The sequence below is a fragment of the Aedes aegypti genome, chromosome 2 (assembly GCF_002204515.2).
Source record: "Aedes aegypti strain LVP_AGWG chromosome 2, AaegL5.0 Primary Assembly, whole genome shotgun sequence".
Classification (NCBI taxonomy): domain Eukaryota; kingdom Metazoa; phylum Arthropoda; class Insecta; order Diptera; family Culicidae; genus Aedes; species Aedes aegypti.
The window spans coordinates 448,094,032-448,117,319 of NC_035108.1; the positions used below are offsets into that span (position 1 = coordinate 448,094,032).

General features: G+C 36.4%; 1 protein-coding gene across 1 annotated transcript; it reads right to left on the reverse strand.

Moving 5' to 3' along the window:
- Positions 1 to 110: 110 nt before the first annotated feature.
- LOC5569807 lies at positions 111 to 22,602 on the reverse strand. Its single transcript, XM_001652973.2, has 4 exons — positions 22,434 to 22,602; positions 765 to 1,005; positions 498 to 631; positions 111 to 437 (listed from the first exon to the last, which is right to left on the reverse strand). The coding sequence occupies exons 1-4, from the start codon at positions 22,510 to 22,512 to the stop codon at positions 133 to 135; spliced, it is 759 nt and encodes a 252-aa protein (XP_001653023.1). The 5' UTR covers positions 22,513 to 22,602; the 3' UTR covers positions 111 to 132.
- Between the last annotated feature and the right edge of the window lie 686 nt (positions 22,603 to 23,288).

Genomic DNA, 23,288 nt, shown 5'->3' on the forward strand with positions numbered 1-23,288 from the left:
TAATGCATTTGTTACTACGATAAGGCAGTTTTTCCTTAGGGGGGACGCATTATACCTTTTTCCCCTAATTGAATGAAAGGGAAATTTCTCAAATAGAATAAAACAAACGATTACAACCAAACTATTCTAATATCACAGTGGAAGAATATCCAGCTCGGTCGCTCCACTCACCGCACTGTTCGCCATAGCAGTGAACTGTTTTGCCAAGCTTTCCTCAAACGCCGGCTTCACTTCATCGAGCAGCACGTGCGGATCCTCGTTGATTGCACTGTTTCCGATCTGGCCGAGCGTGGGATCTCCATTAAACAGATTTTGCAAATTGAACTTGCCCTTATCGAAGCGCAGTTTAACCTGAATCGGTTGAAACTGGACGTACTCCTTCCCGTCCGGACCCGGTTTGAGATAGTACTTAAGTCTCATGTTGGCAATTGTATTGTCTGTGGGAGAAACACATTAGTGACTACTCCGGGTGGTACTCACGTGTCGAGTGTACTAACCGAGAATCAGATCAAAATCGCCCTGCCCGGAGATGCGTAACACCAGAACCTTCATATCCAAAGTGTATTGTCCATTAACGATCATTTTGGGAAGCTTCACGCTAACGTTGAACATCTTCTCATCGAGGTTCAATCTACAAAAAATGCAGCAAGAGGGAGAATATTCGCACAATCAGCTTAATCTATCTAGGTGGAATTTGATCTGATCGATTCTTACTAAAGCACTTATGGAATGAGCCATTGTTCTAAAATTACCAAATTACTTACTTTACTCGTCGGACTAGGAAATCTCCGGCGCCCTTGATTGTCACGTTGGTCAGTTTTGCGCGGAATCCTGGTCCATGGTCAATGCTCATCTTGTCAATCATGATCGGTTCCAGAAGCGGAGCTTCCGGTTGACCCTCGCCATAGTTCCCCCGGGCAATGTTGGGACGTATCCGCTCCACAACTTCCTTGACGCATTTTTCGAACTTTGGATCGCTACGGGAGCAGGCTGTCAGTACTGGCGCTGTCAATTGAGGTGGAAAAATAAAATTAATTTGGTTTGAGTAGAATTTCCTTAGGGAGCTTAAGAAAGAAACTATGCATTTTTCCAGAGGGCCTGAAACCTTGAACTTCTCATGAGACTAACCTTAGTGAGTTACTGAAGAGATCGTTTAGGGATTTAAGTAAATTGATGGGCAAAGTTTTCTTCAATGGTTTGAACTCCTGGATAAATCTTCTGCAGGTTTCTCTCAAAAACATACGGATATATTTCAAGATCGTTTACATAGTTCTGGCAAGATCTTTAGCTATTTCTTCCGTGATCTTAACAGAAGCTTTTCGGTGAGGTTTCTGAATAAATTCTTGACAGATTGTTAACGAGATCACAGCATAATTCAAAGCTGCATTTTAGAGATATACGTGACAAGTTCTTGGCGAAATCCTTCCTTTCCTGAAAGGTTTCATGCAGATTTCTGATTTAATTTTGGGTGGATTTCTATTTGACATTCTAAGTAGATTTATTCAGAAGGCAATAAGCACATTAAATAAAAAAAACAATATTATAATAGAATTGGTTACTCTGATATGTTTTTTATCACCAGTTATAAAACATGTACTGTTAGTAGTTAAAATAACAAAATTTTCACCAAGTAAAACAAGAATATAACAAATACTATTATAGTTTAAACAAAGGTTTTATAGAATAAACTCACACAACTGCGATGTCAAAAATAAAACAAATGTTGTTATAAATCTGTTACAAAAAATATAGCGAGTTAAATACAAAGCCATCTTGATAAATTAATCCCCAGACAACCAGAATGTACGTATAATGAAATCACCTTTTGCGTTATTCTATGCTTATATGCGCAAAGTTTCACGTATAAGATGAAGCGAAAAGGCCTTATACGTAAAAAACTGGAGGCGCTATACGTGCATATTTTGTGTGATGAAAAATAACATGCTATGCGAGTATGTAAATTTTCGTGCGAGCTAGTCTGTACTCTTATGCGACTTATTTTATCATTACAAAATTGATTTGACAGCTGCTACGGATTGATCCGACTTACTTTGTACGAGTATACGGGACGAAACGAAATGTTCATATGAACTCCGAAAATGGCGTTTTATGCGAGGAAACTCATGGATCAAACGATATCATCCACTGTAAGAAACGACAGCCCGGCAGGGCGGCCTGGAGCAGGGTACTTCAACCAAACTTTGAATTTCGGATGGGTTAAATGGGGAAAAATAAAATATTCAATTTAAAAACCTATATTCTACGTCTGACCTTAACTTGCTCCACTCCTCACTACGGCACTGGTCGACGTCACACGTTGGGGCCCTTTGTGGTTAGCAGCGGTGGCGGTGGTCGTTCTCTTCTTCTTCTTTTTCTTCTTCTTCCTCTCCTTCTCTCACACTTCCACTTCGCACGGATTGTGCGAAGACTTCCTTGGGCTGTATTCGCCGCCGAAGCGACGGTCCTTGGCACTTAGCTAGGGGGAGGAGGCTGGCTCCTTTGTCGGACCCCCCCTAGCGACGGTGGTGTTTCTACACCGAGGACACCCACTCACCGTGGATACCTCCGGTAGACTCCTCGGAGCTCTACCACAGGTGACACGCCCCTTTGTGCCCTACCTGCCTTCGTCCTTCTTGACGGTTAACTGTGGAGGCGAGGTACTCTATCGGCGGAGCCCCCACAGTAAGGACGGCGGGTATCTACTGGGGTCCTTTGCACTTAGCCGCGAGAAGCGAAGGACTCCTTTATGATTAGCCTCTCAATGGCGGCGACCCAGTACCCTTTCACTGTCACTACACAGCACAACTTTTCGGTCACGGAGCCGGCAATTTCGAATCGCGAGGCCAGAACAAACTCCGGATGAGCACTCACGACGCGGCTGGATATTTTCCAGCAGGGATCAGTCAGAAAAACGATATGGGGTCTAAAACTTCCCGGAACAACTACACACGACTTGATCCCACCGTGACTCGAACTATTCTCCCCAAAAAACGTCATCGATCGACCAAAAACATTCCGCCATCTCCTGCCACCGTGCTCAGCTGTTATGTTGGTTTATGTTGGCTGCCGCTTTTCTTGCTACGGGAGGAGATGGAGGCCTAATTTCATTCAGCTCACCGATACATATTATTCGATAAATTTTACCCTACATTCTAAACTAACAGACTAAAGATTCTAAATAAAATTAATAATAAAACGAACGAATTAAAAATATTTACACAACACAGTGGTGCATATGTTGCCAACCAATACACACAAGTGAACAAATTAAAAAAACAATCCGACACATGGGTGACACAAAAACACACCACACTGCAAAACACCCAAAATGCAAGTAAATTGTAGCCACAGGTTACACCACAATGTAGTGCGGGTGTGATGAAATTTGTGCAAATAAACGACTTTGTTCGTAAACTGTTATGCGACTTTTGGTTGTCTGGGTCATAATTACTTTTGTTATTTTCAACTGCTGTTTTAAGAAATGTGTTATAATCTTGCTTCATGATTCTGGTCGGATAGATGTAAAAAGCCTGAGGTTCAAGTAGTTAATATAAATCGTGATTTTATTCGTATCATGTGTTTCTAAAAGCAACTAAATTCTTTTCAACCAAATGTCCATTCGACGAAACGTACTTTCGACTAAAAGTCATTTGACCAAATGTCAAAGATTTAGTTTATATAACTAAACTCATAAATATGACATAAGATGGAAAACATATTTTTGGCTGCCAGTCTATATGAAAACTGCCCATAGTGGTATACGCGTTCAACAAATGGTCATTGCTCGCATATGACATTTGGTAGAAAAGACATTCAGTCGAACAGGGAACTTCGGTAGAGGACTGGTGCTAGCACCAAGCTGTCATTTCCAAAGAAGAACTGTCAAAGAGCTTTCCAATCAGCTGATTTGAAACGTCTTGTGAATAGGCTTTGATTTTGAGAGATGCTGAGTTATGGAAAGCATTGAAGTATTCCGGTGTTTCAAATGTTGCGGATACGGACATAAGTCGAGTGAATGTAAAAATTAGAGTTTTCAATCCCGGGAACATTTCCCGGGAAATGAGATTTCCCGGGATTCCCGTTTCCCGGGAAATGATTTCCTGTTTCCCGGGATTCCCGTATTTCCCGGGTATTTCTATGAAAAAATGATTGACCATCCATTTTCAAACCAAAACTATCGTATAATTTACTTTCCATATCATTCTAACCAATGGCCAATGGTGATCTAGCTAGTTATACTTCGATATTGATTTTTTGTTTTTTGTTTTTTTTTTTTGTAATCAACAAGTAATCAAATAGTTGTTTATAAAATGAATAGCTCTTTGTTGATATGTTTTTTTTTTAATAGATTATATGCTATACAAAATACAGGATTTTTCGAGGGATCATCCATGAATTGAGTACGCTCATAAAGTTTTCATGGATTTAACTGTCACATTTTCCATCGTTAGACACTAATTGGTTTTTATTCTAGTGCTTGAAAGGTTTGATTTAATGTTGGTGCAGGTCGGACTCGACTATCCGTTGTATCGATTTTTTTTCACTCCGGATAATCGAATCACTAAAAGAAAAATTAAAATCTGCAATAAAAGAACTTAAATATTATCTTTTTTCATTGTTTTATTTAAATAATGCAGTGACGTAGCCAGAAATTATTTCTAGGAACATTAGGGCTCTTGGGAAGAAATTATTTTGACCGGCATACAAAAAAAAACTCTTTTTCAAATCCCATTTTTTTACCTACATCCAAAACTGCAAAACCATTCATATTGTATATTGCAATACCAAATTATCTCGAATTTATGCATAAAATCTCAAAAACAAGAATATGAATGAACAAACTCCGGATAATCAAGTCTAAAAGTCCGGATAATCGAATCCCGGATAATCGAGTCCGTCCTGTACATATTATTTGAACTTCATACGATTTGTCAAGAATAATCTCCACATGGACTCAATATCTTAATTTGTGTTGTTCTGAAGCCTAGCGTACACAACGAAATCAATAGATTTTTTTTTTTTTGAGAAACATAAATAAATTACTAGCAAAAAAAGAGAATGTAGGTACCGTAAAACGGGGTAACTTTGATAATGCGGGTAACTTTGATAGTGCGAGACCTCCAACATGCTAAACGAAATAACGAAGTTTCTGTGAAAAACGTTAAGAAAAACGATTGCAAAAGTAAAGAGTATTAGTATGACACTTCATGTCAAAGCTATTTTCGTTGGAATCAAGTGCATTTGAGGATTTTTATGCAAATATTAAAAATTTACAAGATTTTAGCATTTTTGCAACGCTTACAAACAATCTGTTCTACGACCACTATTTGATAAAGTCATAATGAGTTCGTCACTTACCCATGATAGCCTAGTTATAGTAGAACATGAATTCGGTCTCAAATCTCTTAGCGAAAACCATTTTTACAAACTGGGACCATTTTTGTAATCTAAGTCAGAAATTTCCATATAGCGTTAAACGCCTAGAGGTATGCAGCGCCCTATAAATGTTCCGTAATTGATTCAATATTGTTCGATTTATACTCCATTATCAAAGTTACCCCAAAACAGAAAACCGACTTTCGATTATATGAAAAATTATATATCCATTCAGAATAAATCTTTTGGCAATCTATCAAGTGCAATCGATAGCTAGGATGTCAGTACTTGTTTTAAAAATATAAATTGTAATTCTTTGAAACAGCATGCATAAATATTGAAGTTTTCTTCGAAAAAACTATCAAAGTTACCCCGTTTTACGGTACCATACAAGTTTACTGGTATAAAAATAATATAACAAAAATAAGAACAATTAAAAAAAAATCATCAATTTGCTTTATTTTCACGTTTTTGAAAATTTCCCGGGATCCCGGGATTTCCCGGGAAATGGCAAATTTATTTCCCGTTTCCCGGGAACTCAAATCCCGGGAAATTTGAAAACTCTAGTAAAAATAACCTTTATTGTGCTAAATGTGCTGAAAGACATGTTGTTAAAGAATGTTCATCAGATCAAGAATTTTGCGCTAATTGTATTATTTCCAACAGAGAAAGTAAAATTCAATTTGATGTTAATCATTCATCGTGGAGCGTAGATTGCTCAATTTATTTGAGAAAAATATCAATTTCGAGGAGCTACATAAATCATAATGCATAGCAAACAAAAAGTACGGATGTCGTTCTTTTAAAAATTGCTGGAATAACGTCGCATTTCGCTGAATTGGAAATATTAGTGAATATGAAAACGCCCAAACTTAACACATAAGCGGCGTGATTATGTATATTCAAGAAACAATAAAATATCATGTTTTTGACAATTCAACTTGTGAACTAAATTGGTTCGTTGCCATAAAAGTAGTCAAAGCGCCAAAAGTTGGAGTATACGTCTTGTTATATCGTTCACCAAGTGGTAATGAACAACAGTTTCTAGCACATTTGGAACAAAACTGGCTTGAGAAAGTACTTGATGACAAAGCAATGAATCTTATTGCTGGTGATTTTAATATCAATTGGCAACAAAGCAGCGATAGTAGAAACCTACGCAGTATAATGGAGTTTTTAGATTTAGACCACAAAGTCAAAAGCACAACTATTTACTTTGAGATCACGGACCATTATTGATTTAGTTTTCTGTAACGATGATAGGCTGAAAGTTGTAACGGCACCTGGCAGTAAAATCTCAGATCACGAAACAATTGGAATTAGTTTTGAAGAATTTTCACAACCATTAGAGAATTGGGTTGTTTAGTGAAGAAAAATTCACAGTTTGTTGCAGCTTGATCGAAAGAGCACATCATTCTAAGTATAACACGATTTTATTGCACTCCAATAGCTCAATGTTGATATTTTAAATGATTAACAAAAATTTCAATCCGTTGACTCAATGACGTTTCAATTTACACAATGACAGATCATCCCGAAGTAAAATTTGCCGAGGGGTGATTCAAAAGTGATTTCCATACTAATTTCAAACGTGTTTTAAAAATAGTTCCAGGTAACGGAAAATTGTGAAACTTTGGATTCTAGTTCAATTTTTATCGTAGATTCGGAATATGTAAGTAAATTGATACCCCTAAACAAGCCAATTATATCACAATTAAATGATGTAAAAAGTATTCTAAAAGTCCATTCCTTTCACTGCTGAGAAATAGTAGGGGGAGATCCCCCAGTGCCGGACAGCACCCAATACCGGACAAAGCCGAAACATTGAGACATCATGGTCCAATCAAGATGGTGTATTAGTAGAAAAGAAAGCTATTATGTAGACTAATAATTGCGTAGAATAACACATCCTTGAAATATGCACGCCTTTTTAAAAAAAGTAGAAAAATTTGAAAATCTTTAAAAAATTGACGTATCCACTTAATTTTGAGCCTATTTAGTAAATATTTTGAATATGAAAAAATACTTTGGATCCCGCAAGCATGATCGAACATAATCCTAATTTGATAGTATGAATGTATTTTGTACCTTAATTGAACTAAATATGGAAAAAATACAATTTTGGTTAAGCACCTCCTGTCCCTCAGTTTCGGACAGCTTGTTTTGTTACATGATATCTTTGTAATTATTGCATCAGTGTCTCAGAATACTTTCATTTTTCATGGGTTCCGTCGATCATGGTATCAAATATGCAATAAAATTAAGAATAATGAACATTCAGAACAACATCGTAAAATGTGCTATTTTTCATCATATATGAAAGAGGTTTTTGATAGGCATCTTGCAAACTAAGAAAAACACAAATTATTCTTGTGAATGTTGCAAATGCATTGAATTGGTAATTATAAACTATTTCTATAGTGTACACATTCGATAATGTTCAAATTTACAGAATTCGAGGCATTTCCAGATCTTGTCCGGTATTGGGTGCCACCTTTCGAGATCGATCAATTTGGTACTAAAACTCATCATCAAAATGCAATATCAAAATTCATATTTATATTTTCAAATTTATTTTTGTACACTATAAAAATGATAATATTCATCATAAATGGGTAACACGAGCCCATAAAATCAATATTTTTCGAATTATGAATTTAGTGGCTTAAGTGTCCGGTACTGGGGGATCTCCCCCTATGCCAAGAAACAGCGAAAGGCAATTAGATGAAAAGGCTGATGTGTTGAGTACTGTGTTGAAAGAGAACACAAACAGGCTTGTAGTTGTAAGGAACATAAAATGCAATAGCAGAAAAAAATGGTATACAGTAGGATTAAAAACATTAAAAGAAGCAAGAGATGAAGCGTACAAGAAAGCTAGTGCTAGTTGGGACGAAACTGATTTACAGCGATACAAAGTTTTAAGAAATGAATATTCATATTCTATACGAACTTCCGATTCAGTTTTCTGTGAACGGATAAATAAGTTTCCTGTTCAAAATTTCAAAAACCGTATCGTCGGAATGCTCTAAAGCAATTCGACCAAATATCCATTCGACCAAATGCCTATTCGTTGGTTATCACGCTCAATGGTGTGAGTGCTTTACATCTACAAGCTGTGAAACTCAGAGGAATATAGTATGTACTCTGTCAACACTAAGAATCTATGCACCGGTCCTCCGCCAATGTAAACAAATGCAAACATAGACCTATCACATGAAAAGGCCTATTTAGAAGGTAAACAAGGTAAACAAAGCTCGATCCGTCGTACTGAGAAAAATACTTTTACGCATCAATGTAACTACAGAGCTTAGGGACATTTGGACACACGACCACTCCATGCGCTCGTGTTTTTTGCAACCCGGTGCTAGGCAGCCATGTTTTCGTGGTCAGCATCAAACTCAAGAGCAACAACGTACATTGGCCTAATCATATTAGGGAATTTTTCCTCCAATACTAAAAATGTGTTTCTAGCTAGTCACATCAACCCAAATCAACTTGCTGTACTGCAATCCAATAGTTTGCAACCGTTTGGTTGTTCGAATAACTGTTCTTTTGCGGGAAAAGATATTTTTCGGAGAAAAAGATTTCGCCATCAGCGATTGTTATTCCTCAAACGGTCATTTGTTTACAAACATTGAGCTGTCAGTGGGAACCACTGCCCAGTGGGAACCAGAGATGTTTGCTCGATATTTTTCAATGGGGTAGTATAGGTGGTGTCAGGAGGCTGGTTTTTTGGGACAGAGTTGGCATAGTGCATATTATTTTCCTCTGAGTTTCACAACTACATCCACGCTAGAGCACCTGCCTACACCATTGAGCGTGATAACCACTATTCTTTTAATTGTGATTGTTTTCGCTGCACTGTGAGCCATCATAGAATTGTTCGGTCAAAAATAATTGTGCTTATATTTTTGGGCTGTATTTGGAGGAGGACAATGAATTTTAAGTGAAATCCACATATTTCATCATGCTGTGAGAATGGAGAGCGACTCTTGAAAATCTCAATTATCTTGTTAAACATTTTATTATAGCGTTGAAGTATTTTCACATCACATCACATAAAAACTGACTGCGACTGAAATGAATATGATACGACGAATAGAGACAACGGTAATTTCATTGCACCATTTCCATTAAACGATCAAGATTCATCAAAAATGTATTGTACAATGTGAATGCCGTATTGGGAAAGAATTGTTTGGTATCGGTTTGTATTAGCATCGTTCTTTGCAATGCTGGGAAATTGCAGGTTCTCGCTGATCAAAGCTTAAAACGGATATTAGCACATCACCCTATGTGCCGCTAAATTCTTCAGGATCCTTTAGCTTACATCTTAAAATACCCTTGTGAATAAATTTGAGCCTGGGATAACTTGGGACAAAAATTGTATAAGATGTGCAAAATTCGATAAAAAATATAATATATTATTTTCAGTGTAGTTTTCACATTTCAAGCGTGTGCTAGAATAAGGGCGTAAGTCGCATGATCGATTTCTCTTCATCGATCCTCTCTTCTGTGAATAAAGTTGACAAGATGCGGGTTTGTTAGCATTTTTTCAGTTCAGGACGCTAGGTAGCGATGCAATCTTTCGTCCAGAGGTCTGTGAAAAAATGCTGACAATCCTGCATCGTGTCACCTTTATTCAGAGAAGAGAGGATCGATGAAGAGAAATCGATCATGCGACTTACGGCCTTATTCAAGCACACGCTTGATTTATCCGTACTAAATTACGAATTTTTATTTCATTTCATATTCAATAAAATAATATTTCAATAAGCTTTCTAGTAGTGTATAAAGATCTGTGTAAAATATTGCGTTTATGCAGTGTGCAGGTGTTTCAAAAAATCCTTTTTGCTCCACACCGCTCATTCGATTCTAGACCAAATTCTGAGTTCATTTGAGCTCATTTGGATGACAATTGACAATGCACAAGCTTTTTAAAGTTTGTATGGGAATTCGTATGGGAAATGCAAGCAACTCATTCAATCGGTCATAGTTTTTGCCCATTCACTCTTGATGTATAGAGTGACGTGGGTACTGTTAGATACTTTCGTCAGTTACAACTTTGCCGAAGACCGTATTCAAATCGGACGACTCAGTAATTATTTTTTGATTTAAGCCTGATTCGCTGCTGACAAGTAATTTCTCGGCCTATCTTGATGCATGCGAAATTTCTGCAAGGAATCGATCAAGAATGCCCTTTTTTCTGATCGCAGTACGCAGTTGAAAAGAACTGTCACTTCAAATGGGAGTCGCTGTAGAAAATTTCTGCAAGGAATCGGCGAGAAATTTCTTTAGCGATTCCTTTTCAGTAGCAAATCAGGCTTTATTTTCAAATGAAAATTCTTCAACAGTGCTTTATCTTCTGAATAGGACACATTGCTGCACCTGGTGCAAAAGATAGCACACACAAATCATGGCTACTATGTTTTACTGCACATATAGTCAAGGTATCTAGAAAGTAGGTAGTCCAATGAGTCAGATTTCCCATTCCGCCATTTTGAAATGCCAAGTGACAGCTGGCGAGTTTGTTTTGGTTGTTTGGATATCAGGTGCATGGCTTGACAAAGTAGGTATTGAATGTTTCTTCTACACCCATATCTGTGTGGTATACGCGGCAAAGTATCTGGATTTCTACACTGATAGTAAAATGTTTATGACTTACGAGTTTTAGTTACAAGAATACAACCGTCACCGTCAAACGGCAACACCGTGGCACATCCTCTTGTTCATCGGTGGTGGGTGGCTCTCACCCGCAGAACTCGAAATTTCCACTTTTGCATGCATGCAATGCAGTTGTTAACCAACTATTCAAGTTCATAATCAATTTTTCAGCGACTCAAAACACCGGAATTCCGCGGAATACTACATGAACGACTAGAATTTGATTCGCGACAAAACAGCTTATCAAAGCTAGAGAAAATTTTCACTTCACTGTATTTATGTTTGTTGGAGCAAACATTCCTTAACAACCCCATAGAAACGGTAGCGTGACAACAGTGTACACAAACCCGCCAGCTAGCCAACTCGTCAGCTGTCACTTCCACCTTCCCCGCAGCTAACCACACCGCGCACCCACTGACTGCTTAGATCAGTAAACCTGTCACTATAGAAACCTTGCATATAGTTGTGCCTGCCGAACAGCTCAATTATTATAGCCAAAGGTTTTCAACTTAGACAAAAATCAATAGCTAATTACTCAGTTGACAGCCTACACTCGTAACCGTCGGACGCGTTTTGAATTTCTCCCGTGCTTCATATCAGCAAAATGAGTGGTGTTCGCAAAACCACTTCAGCAATTGATTCTAGTGTCGTTCCTGTGCGACCCTAGGTTCGAAAAGTAGAAAAAATTTTGGAACACCAAATCAAACTTGATCTATCCGATGTGAAAAGATGATGGACAACAATACAGCGCTGCTCTATGAAAAAGCGCACAATATCAAACGCGTTATTGTTTATAAAGATAAACAGTTTAAAATACCGGTATATTTGGACAGTGAGGCAGTGACTGTGGGAGTGCATTACCTGCAGGCTTGCCTCAATCCGTCCCTTATGCGATTGTCGGTGACTTCATGATGAAGTATGGGGAGGTGTTTTCAATACAGTCCGAACTTTGGAAACACTGCTTTGCCGGGATACCTAACGGAGTTCGAGTACTTCAGATGCGAATAAAGCACCCTATCCTGTCGTATCTCACGATAGCCAATGAGGTCTGCTACGTGGACCACCCGAACCAAATCAGGACCTGTAGACGGTGCTTCAGACCAACATATCCTAACCAAAGATGTTAGGAGGTGTTCTTAACTGGACGCGAAACTGTTACAGCAGTACCAGTGATCACTTCAACAACTGAACAAATTTTCAACCAGACGGATTTTCCTCGATTAGCAGCGAGCAATCGACCTCATCTTCCCCTGATGCGAATGATCCGTTTGCTATTAAAATATTGGCAAAAGGCATACGTGCGCTTACCGAACTGGACAACAAAACACCGAGAGGGATTCGCGATAAGGGCCTATCTGACAATTCAATAACAATGAGAAAATAACCAATGAAATTCTCATGTGCAATTTTCAATTCCAATTGGAGAAAATATACTCAATCTTTAACCTTTTCACTTTAATACACATTTTATAAACCTAGTTTTAAAATTATCATCAATACCACACACATCTCCTACAATTTCCCTAGCTATTTCGTGCTAAAAAAAATGTAATAAGGTTTCGCCTTAAACGCACTCAAGGATGCCAGTATCGCCCAATGTTATGAGCCTGTAATCGATATTATTTTCAGTGTCGCCTATTACTTTTGCGCCGTGTTTACATTCTGGTTTCAATTAAGCCCGCCATGTACGCCTTTTTCAGAGACGAACCAGCCAAGGGCTGAAAGTCTCTTTAATAAAGACAATAATAATAATGTACGCCTTGTTTATTTTTTGTTTGCAGTGTCACCGTTTACTCTCGCCGTGTTTTGATTTCCATTTCAGATGCGCCCATCACTAGATAAACAAAAACACAGGCGTAATCAATAAAGTGTGTGGTTTGGCATGATGTGAAGATTCGTCTTCTACAAATTTGCGTTTTTTGAATAGTTAAATTATCGATATGAGCAAAGTTCAAGCGCAGTGAATAGACAATCGAGCTACAATTTCAACGCTATATTTTCTTAAATTGTGTACATTTTGTCAGTTTCGCCTGATTCGCGAATCTTTCTAGATGTGTTGTCAAACGAAAAGTACAAAACATAAACAAAAACAAACTTGTCAGAAGATAATTGATGTGGAGTTTGAGCATTTTTCTTAACAAATTAATTAGTTTTCTGTGTGAATATATCACGAAGTAGGTGAGATCGGTAATTATCCGAAACGGTTATAATTATAGTAATTATAATTTATGTAGGATTTATGGAAGGACTTGTAATCAAAATCAGTTCCGCATCGTTGCAAGAGGGAAAGAGAGTGAACTATTTATTGCAAGTTTGAAATCAATTATGGTGAACTGTGTAATTAAAATAAAATTTTTTCAGTTTGAGCTGAGCGTAAAACGACTGCTACAAAAAAGAAGTTTTTATCTCGACCGATTCAGAACACCATTAAAAGTGAGTTTAAGAACGGGCACCGAAAAGCCAGCCAACAACATCACGGTGCGTGAAGAAGAAGTGATTTGGTAGTGGGTGGTATTCTACAACACAAATCACAGCAATAACTACGTGTTTGCATTCAAAAACTGATCAATTATGATTAACACATTATGGAATGCTTTCAGTTAAGAAACCTCTACGATAAGATTAGTTACTCCAAATAATCATATTTTGTAATCGCTCTCGGAAACACTATGAGAGGAAGGAGCGGAAAGTGAAGGGAGACATAAGGTGCCATATTAGAGGCCATTTTGGTACTCAAGCAAATATCGAGCATTCGCTAGAATAAGGGCGTAAGTCACATGAACGATTTCTCTTCATTGATTCTCTCTTTTGTGAATGAAGGTGACACGATGCAAGTTTGTTAGCATTTTTTTCACCTCAGGACACAAGATTGCATCACTGCCAAACGGTATGGAGTGAAAAAATGCTAACGTAATTGCATCTTGTCACCTTCATTAACAGAAGCGAGGATCGATGAAGAGAAATCAATCATGCGTCTTACGCCCTTAAACAGATATATATTGCTGTTTGCGTTTGACGTGCAAACCTTGGCTAACTGGGCTTCAAATGCGGTAACACAAAGCAATCAAAGGATACTTAGCAACCATGATCCATATCACCGCCAACCTAGCAAAGAAAATCAAATTTTGACTTCGCATTACTTGTGAAAAATCTTACCGCGTTTGGTGTTCCCGCATTTGATATTTGCGTTTCAAATGCACACAGCAATAGCTTATTATTAGAATAAAATTTGTTAACTTATTTCTCTCAGATTTGTATAACACGTTGTGATATAATTTAGCTTAAAATTGAAACAAATATGAAACAGCTTTTGTTACTGATTTTGTTTTAATTGTGTTATAATTTTCTCCAACAGCTCAAAGTCCTTCTAACAAAAATGAAACAAAATTTGTTATTTTTAACAAATTTTGATATAATTGTTATATTCTTTTGTTGTAATCCACTGGTCGGGTTTAAGATTGATTCTCTACATAATTTACTATCTTTTTTCTAAATTTAACTTATTTCATTAATATTTTTTCCATTTTCAACTCCATACAAATTGTATGAGAGCCTAAAATAAAACCCATTTCATACGAATTATGTATTTTTTTTTCTATTGGCGATTTCAACTATAGATACTGTTGGAAAGCTTAAAAACTCAAAAACCGACCAATATGTCACTCACATACTTTTGAATTTGGGCCCCTCAATTCTTAAATTAAAAAAATACGTGAAAAACTTAAGACGGTTGATTTGAGATGTATAATAATGCAGAAAAGAGTATTTTTATTCATTAATTAAGATTACAAAACACATTTTGTCTCATGATCTTTTTCACAATGCTTTTCAAAGCACAGCTGATATTTTATCAAGTTTGTACAAAGTTATTGCGATAAGTCTAAACTGACCAAACACAATCACACTGAACCATTCCCATAGAACAGAATAATGTGAAGGTTTTTTTCAAATACCGTAAAATGGGGTGTTAAGGGATGAAAATAAATTTCGGCTCGAATTTCAAGCAACTTCCAGTATGTCAATAATTGAACAAAGGACAGCCCTACCATTCTCTCGTCGTGTATATCAAAAGCCATATACAATTAAGAGGATCCTATGACAGATTTCTTGAAAATGTGTGCTTTTTGACGGAAATGCAAAATGGGGTGTTAAGGAACTTGAGCTTTGTAAATAAAACCATATTTTACCAACAGCAAAGTATAATCTTTTTGGTCAATAAATTTGATTCTTTTATTCAATTTCATAAGTTTTGTTCAACCATAATCAGGTAATACATCAACATTATCGAGCTAGGAACTACTGTAAACGCAAAGCGTTTTATTTTAACGGCTTAATATTTCATAGTTATTAATCCTATTTGAAAACTATTAATACATCGTAAAATTGTCTTGAAATGATGTTAATATTTAAATGCAACAGAATCATAACATATATATAGGCAGTTTACGAATCCTATAAGGTACGCAGAGCAACTGTATAAATAATCAATAATACAGGGTGTCTACTACCTGGAAAAACCTGGAAAACCTGGAATTCTCAGGGAATTTTATTCAACCTGGAAAAAACCTGGAATTCTCAGGGAATTTTGGTCACACTCAGGGAAATAATTTTGAAACAGTAATTCATCGTTGAATATGTTCGCGATTAGCTATTTCGAAACTATTTATGCACACTTTATTCACCTAATATGAAAAATTTCGGCTGCGCCGCTTCAAAATACTACTTTAATGATTCAGTTCATTTATAAACTTGGACGTTTTCCGTGAATTGCTCTCAAACAATGCACCATATATTTGTCATGAAATACTATAATCAACGATTATTCGTAGTACCGGAAAAAATGTCTGTTTGTTGCAGGTTATGAATCTGCATGATTAAAGATTTCAAAGGTAACAGTAATATTACGCAGCCTAACAAAGATAACATTTTTGCGTGTCTCAAAGATCAAATCATGTGGCTAGTAAATTTGGGGTTGGTGAATTTGAAGCTCATTTCGAAAATGTTCCAGCACATTACAATTTTGAGCTATGGATCCTCAAAGTAGTATAAAATTCTGATTTTTTTTAATGTTGAAAGTTAAACTATGATTGGTATATAGTGATCTAACCCACCAATAATCACCAGAATAGGATTATTATAGCTGAGAGTCGTGGGTTCGAATCCCACCGGTCGAGGATCTTTTCGGGTTGGAAATTTTCTCGACATCCCAGGGCATAGTGTATCTTCGTACCTGCCACACGATATACACATGCAAAAAATGGTCAAATGGCATAGAAACACAGTTCGAACGAAACGTGTAAATTTCTGAGACATATAATGCACATAATTGGAGCGTGGAAAATCATGGATATTTACATGATATGTCATGTAAACTTCAATTATATGTCATGTAACCCAGCAGGATTCTGTGTGATTACATGACATATAACACATTTTTACATGTTTTCAGACTTAAATTTACATGACGTCATGTTTACATCGCATTAATGAAGTTTACATGACGTGTAATCTTCATTATTTTTAACTGTGAAGCTCTCAGTTAATAACTGTGTAAGTGCTCATAAGAACGCTAAGCTGAGAAGCAGGCTTTGTCCCAGGTGGGACGTAACGCCAGAAAGAAGAAGAAGAAGAAGGATTATGTAGGATTTGGTTTGAATGCACGAATAAATGTTGAATAAATCGATTTTTTCAACATGTCGCCATCGTCACACTAAATTATTCGTTCCTATTATATGGCATATATGGCAAGATATCATACTTTTCAAATACGTCAACAAATAACTTTTGAGCTTTGAAAGTATCATGAAACTCGTAGAAAAGTATTCTTTTACACATCAACTTTGAATTCTGTAGTAAACTAAGCAAATAAATCTTCATATTAGCTGGTTCTTGCATGCAAGTTGACTGTAGTCGTTAAACAATGCATTTCAACACCCAATATCTCAAAAACTAGAAAATATTTTTGAAAACGGCCATGGTTTTAGTAACTATAATTTAAGTAAATAGCAGTATTTTGATGCTTGAAACAAAGAAAATGTTACGCAGTGTTTTCTGATTAATGTAAAAGATTCACGCATACACCAGTAAAATTAATACCTTTTAATGGAACTTCTGAATAGACCTTTTTCGTCAGATCTCAGCCCGATCTCAGAATATATTTTAAGCATTCCTGTTTTTTGTAGAAATTCTAATGAAATACAAAAAAAAATCATTTTATTTCCTTCGCAGTGTTGGTAAACCTCTCTTTTAAGATATTTGGTGTCTATTTCAATGCAAGTCGAAAAAGTTTCTATTTTTGAAGGAAGATCTCTAAAGTCTATGTTTTGAACAAAATTGTCTCTAAAGTCACTATATTCTAAAGTCACATTTACATTCAGAGACTATAATGCGAATATTCAACAGGCTCATCTAGATTTTTTTTCGCGGATCCCTCGAGGAAAAGCTTCAAGAAATATCCCAGTAATTCCAAGAGATTTGATCTGGAATACTTTCAAACATGTTCTCTAGATTTTTTTTATAGAGTTCTATCTACCAATTATCCCAGAAATTCACCAACCGAATTTTCCAGTTTGTGCTCCCGTAATTTCTTAATTTATTTCTTTGATTTTTTTTCGAAAATTATCACAAACTATGCACTAATTCTTCAATCGATTCCTCCAGTTGTTGCTCTAAAGAATTTTTCGAACATCCATGTACAGAAATTTCTTCAAGAAAACCCACTATAGTTTTGAAGAAACTTAGATATTTTACCAAGGAATCGCACAAGAATTCCTACGCTTTTTCATGCGAATTCCTTTAGAGTTCATTTATGGTTACTTCCAGGAATCGTTCCAACAGATTCTCGAGGGGTTATTCGAGGACATCTATTAGGAAGGAAGGATTTTCCAATAAACTCGATCGTCGATTCATCATAATGCTGCTATAGTTTTTTTTTAGGAGTTTCTTCAGCATTTCATCCAAACGTTTCCCAATGAATTTCTCGAATAAAATACACTTGGAATCTTCTAAAGTTTATTCAAGGTTCCACACCAGTTAACACCACTGCAAATTTTCCAGTAATTACTCCGATCATTCTCATACAAACTTCTTTGGAAATTCCTTCTGAATAACATTGAATTGATTGATTTTGTTTTCAATATCTTAACAATTGATCTAGGAAATCTTCTCAAACTTCCTCAAGTGTCCAGGAGTTCTTTCGGGGATCCTTGTTCATCAAGAGTTATGTACTTTGAACCTTACACAAGCTTCATCGGAGTTTACTTTAGGTTTTCTTCTAAAATATTACACGCCCAGGTATTTATCAAACATTTAATTAATAATTTCTGAAAAATTTGAATGAAATTTCTTTAGAGATATTTTTTTAAAAATGCCTGAAAAAATATTCGAAGAATTACTTGGGCAATATCTCAAAGAATTACTGGAGTAATTTCTTAAGAAATCTTAGAAGGAATCTCTAGGGTACATTCAGAAAGTATCCACAGAGAAATTTCAAGTTGAAATGTTAAAGATATTCCTGAAAATCAATGTTGTAGGGGATTCTAAGAAAGACCCAGAGGTGATTTCTGGAGAAGATACTGTTTTTTAGATGTTCCAAACGGGTATTTTTGAGAGTGCCCAAAAGAAAGCGATGGAAGAATCGTTGTCCAGAGTTGCTTAATATCAATCATATCAGCTGATGGCTGATGGTCTAAAACTATCAATATCACTTGCGAGCTATCAATATCACTTTGACTTGACAACCAACAGCAGTGATGCGACATCGCACTCTAGATCAAAATCACTGCAGAATGAGTGATCACGTGGTCATTATCCATGCTATTGATGTTTTTCAGTGACCAACACATAGTTTCAATCTATCCGCAACACTGTCGAAAATATCGTACTGATAAATTGCCATTTTATCTGCTCAATTTAAAGCTAAACTTAACCCATCAGTGATATCCATAGTCTATCGCCATCAATGCACTGGTGATGGAGTAGACAGCATGATGTTGATGTGATATGGAATGATCCGATTTGTATCGCAGTCGGCCTGTACAAATCAGCAAATTTTAAGCAATGATGGTGACATCGAGCAACTCTGTCGTTGTCTGGAGAACTTAAGTCTTTGTTGGGGTATCTTTGGAGGAATTCCCAATGAAATCTCTGTGGTTCTCCTTCAAAAAATTCATATTGTATTCTTGAGGTTTTTAAAATGCGATTGTAGGGGAATTCCTTGGTAAATAATCACTAAAGAACTAAAGAAATTTTTGTTTTTTGTTGAAGTGTTTTGAAGCCATTTAAGACCTATTGTTAGAAATGAATTCAAATTCATTCAAAATTTATAATTCGATAATCATCAGAATTTAAGAGTTTTTCAGAGCCTGGAATTATTTCTTAAGACCTGAAAAAAACCTGGAAATATCAGGGAATTTCATTTTAGTAAACGAGTAGACACTCTGTAATAGACGGATGATTTCAACAAGCTTTTAGTTTTAATAGGGGAAAAGGCCAATTTATCCTGTAAATAAAACACTACACTAAACAAAGTATTTAAATGCAACACCCAGTGGCATGCACAGAAACAAAAATCCATGTAAATTTCAGCGTGAAATCATGCACATAAAGGGAATGCCAGAAATTTCGCAAATTTACACGTCAAATCGTGTAAAATTACAATAACATCATGTAAATTTCGCTATACATTGTGTAATCTAGCATGGACTCTAACCGATTACGCGACAATTGGCATAAATTTACATAATGTTGATGTAATTTTACACGATGTGTCATGGAAATTTGCGACAAATCTGGCATTACCATTATGTTCACGATTTTACGCTGAAATTTACATGGATTTTTCTTTCTGTGTGGTCGAAAAATACTGAATGAGAAAAAATGTTCCAGTATGGAGTGGAAATCTATATATAGACTCTGTCATATCTGAGCTCTTTTTGAGAAACTTCGTGCCTCTTCGGGCACTAAACGCATTATGTTATAGAGTGAGAATTCTCACTCTATAACATAATGCGTTTAGTGCCCGAAGAGGCACGAAGTTTCTCAAAAAGAGCTTAGATATGACAGAGTCTATATACAGAGAGTTGCGCGAAGAGGCTTCTTTGAATGATTGATCTCCTTTGTCTTCGAAAATAGCCCCTATTTGTTTTGCTGGTCTGTTCGATAGGTAGATGGTTTGACAGTTCGAAAAGAAGATTTGGTTTCGCTCTTTGCGCAACTCTTTATTTATAGACTCTGTGTAATGACAAAACATTAATATTGTTTACCACTTCATAGGATTACCACTAAAAAATCAAAGGCTTCTAAACCATTTCCATATAAAAGAATCATTCAAACTTTCCAAACATTTAAGCAGTGTGATCGAACGAGTTTTGGAAATAGTATCAAGAAAAATCCCATATATAGTTTAATACGATGTTCTTAAGATTTTCCAACCAGTTTTACCGTTTTTCGAGATTAGACATTTTGATTATATTCAGTAACAAAAAAAAAGACACATTAACTTTTACAATGCTGTTTTACTTCACGGAACAAGCCAAAAGTATATTGGAATTTATTACGGCATTAATCGAATGAGTTTTGTTACTTGGAATAAGTAAAAAAGATAATCCCCTAACACCCCACTTATTTTCAAAAAGCGACTTTTTCCATAAGAAAAATTAAAAATCGAAATCTAGATGCAATTTTCAAAAGTTTTTGTCTGTGTTGTGATCTCAATTATATATACTTATGTTCGAGATTAGTCACATATTTTTCTTAATATTGTTTCATTGTTTTGTAATTAAATGTATTTTGCCTATAAAATTCGAACAAAAATGTTTTGAATCGTTTTCAATGTCTAGACTCCACAATACTTTATTTTAATAGACATCCCCTATCACATAATGCAGCTCACAATCTTCTGAACAAATCAAGCATTTCAGATGACTGATATAACGACTTTCGACGTTTTTGTGATTTGTCAAACTTGATGGAGAAGCTCAATCCCTTAAAACCCCACGAGTCCTTAACACCCCATTTTACGGTAATGATTCCTAGATGTGATTTTCATGGGAAACTTGAAAAGCGCACTTACAATATTGTTTAAATTGACTTTAACAAATTTTCCAACAGAATTCTTATGAATTCTAACCAAAATTACAACTGAAATCCATATAAAATTCGCACACGTAATGGTTTTGTTTTTAATCCTAGTTAGGATGATAACAGAATCCCAGGTGGAATTTTGTCAAAACATTAGGAAGGATTCCTTAAAAAATCCCAGACAACATTCTTACACAATCCATATCGAAATATTATTTCTTTTTTAGCTCTTTGAGAGTTCTGGGCAAAATTTATAAATAATGAAATTCTGACTTATCGGGCACAATCATATACTCCTATACAAGATTATCACATAGTACTTGGAGAGTTCTTATAGAATGCTTAGTACTCTGAACCTTTAATCTTCAGAATATAATTTAACACTGATCGTGTCAGATTCAAATTTACAAAAAGTTGGAATTCGGTCCGCCAAAGAATACATTTTCTACGATTCGGCTTGCAGCAATCGAAGTTGCATAGAGATTACCATTCTCAATGTGTACAAATCAAGAGCTCTAAATTTGTAGTCAATAACGGCCATGTCCTCACGGCCAGTGGGGAAGGGAAGGAATCTGAGTTAGACAACCATTGCTACTAGAGACCGAAGAATCTTCTGCATCTCCACAGTTGTTATGGAAAGGATATTGAGTTAGTGGGATAAGGTAAAGATCTGGAAGTCACATTTGAATTGGTGATACGATCCATGATATATTCACGCCTAACCGTATTCGCGATATTATTCAATAAATCTATTGTACGCCGAAGAAGTGTTCATCGCTCGCCCTCGCAGGAGCAAGCGGTACGATCAAAAGATCAAACACTATTAACCGGATTCGCGATCCGATACACTATTTCACCGTGCTACGCGAGCGATGCGCAACACGATTGATCCTGGTCACATCACCCACAATCAAAGGATCAAACACTACTTCGTAAACTTCATGTATTCGATGTAAACAGAAAGCCATGTAAATTTAGGTTTGGGATCAAGTAAATTTTTGCACAATCGTGCTTGATTATATGACATATCATTGGAGTTTATCTTTCAGGTTTACATGCAGAGCATGCGAATATCCATAACATGTCACTCTTCTATCGACATATCTGCTGCTAATCCCCTAAAAAATTTAATATTGCGCAGCTGTGGAGCCATCACCCTCGATATAGATAAGCTTACAGGTTAAAGCGACACTGAAATATATTGTTCTTCATCTATGTATGATTGATTTCGAAAGCTGATCCACTGATGTCACTTCAATTTCTCTTCACATAAATACATTCACACCCGCCTTCGATTAGACATTAACACTAACCCAATCGTGCACTGCTGCATCCGAAGTGCAGCACCACCAAAACTCCAACCACAACCAATTTCATCCTGTATTCTGCCATGTTCTATCCTATCAAAGCACCGATCAACTACCGATAAAACTGAGAACCGCCCGGTAAACAAGGTTCTAAAGCAAAAACTAATCCTCGCCGAACCCTCCACGGCTTAATTTATACCGAGATCGGGCGAGATGAGCGCATGTAGCGATTGTCATTGCCAATAGGCATCTAATTCTAATGAGCGGCGCGAGGTATCATCGGGGGAGACAATCGGCTACCACTTGATCTTTTACGATTTGACCGGGCCGACCCCTCGTTCTGAAGCAGCAGTAGCAGATAGGGGGACCTATGAGCAAACTTAAGCACGCAGTTGATACAATCTGTTAGCATCAGCACGATGTGACGTTACGAACCTACTTACATATGTCGGAGGCTGTTTTAGCGCGAATTGCACTTGCTGCATACGTTACCGTTTGATCGAACGCTGTTCTAATAACACATATTAGAGCTAATTGTTGGATCTACAGGAGTGGTCCTCAAACTTGTAGATAGGATTTCAGCAACGATTGGAGAACGTGATTCGAGACGATCTGATTTCGCTTGAAAATCTAACTATGGTGGATTTTCTGGTATAGAACATCTCTGATCTACGATGCAAATGTGCAACCATGGGCGTAGCACTTTCAATAATATAATTATAATATAATTATTTTTACCATTTCATAATCGGAAGCATCAACAATTAAGTTCAAATATAATGCGACCCGTCGAATTTCTACCATTTGCAATTCTTGAAAAAAGCTTGCATTTTCCATAGATTTGTTATTGTAGGCAGACAT

Coding starts and splice junctions, on each gene's coding strand:
- LOC5569807 (XM_001652973.2), bottom strand. CDS start 22,512: ATGGCAGAATACAGGATGAAATTGGTTGTGGTTGGAGTTTTGGTGGTG. Junction 632..764: donor TTCCTAGTCCGACGAGTAAA/GTAAGTAATTTG, acceptor CATTTTTTGTAG/ATTGAACCTCGATGAGAAGA. Junction 438..497: donor CGATTTTGATCTGATTCTCG/GTTAGTACACTC, acceptor TTTCTCCCACAG/ACAATACAATTGCCAACATG.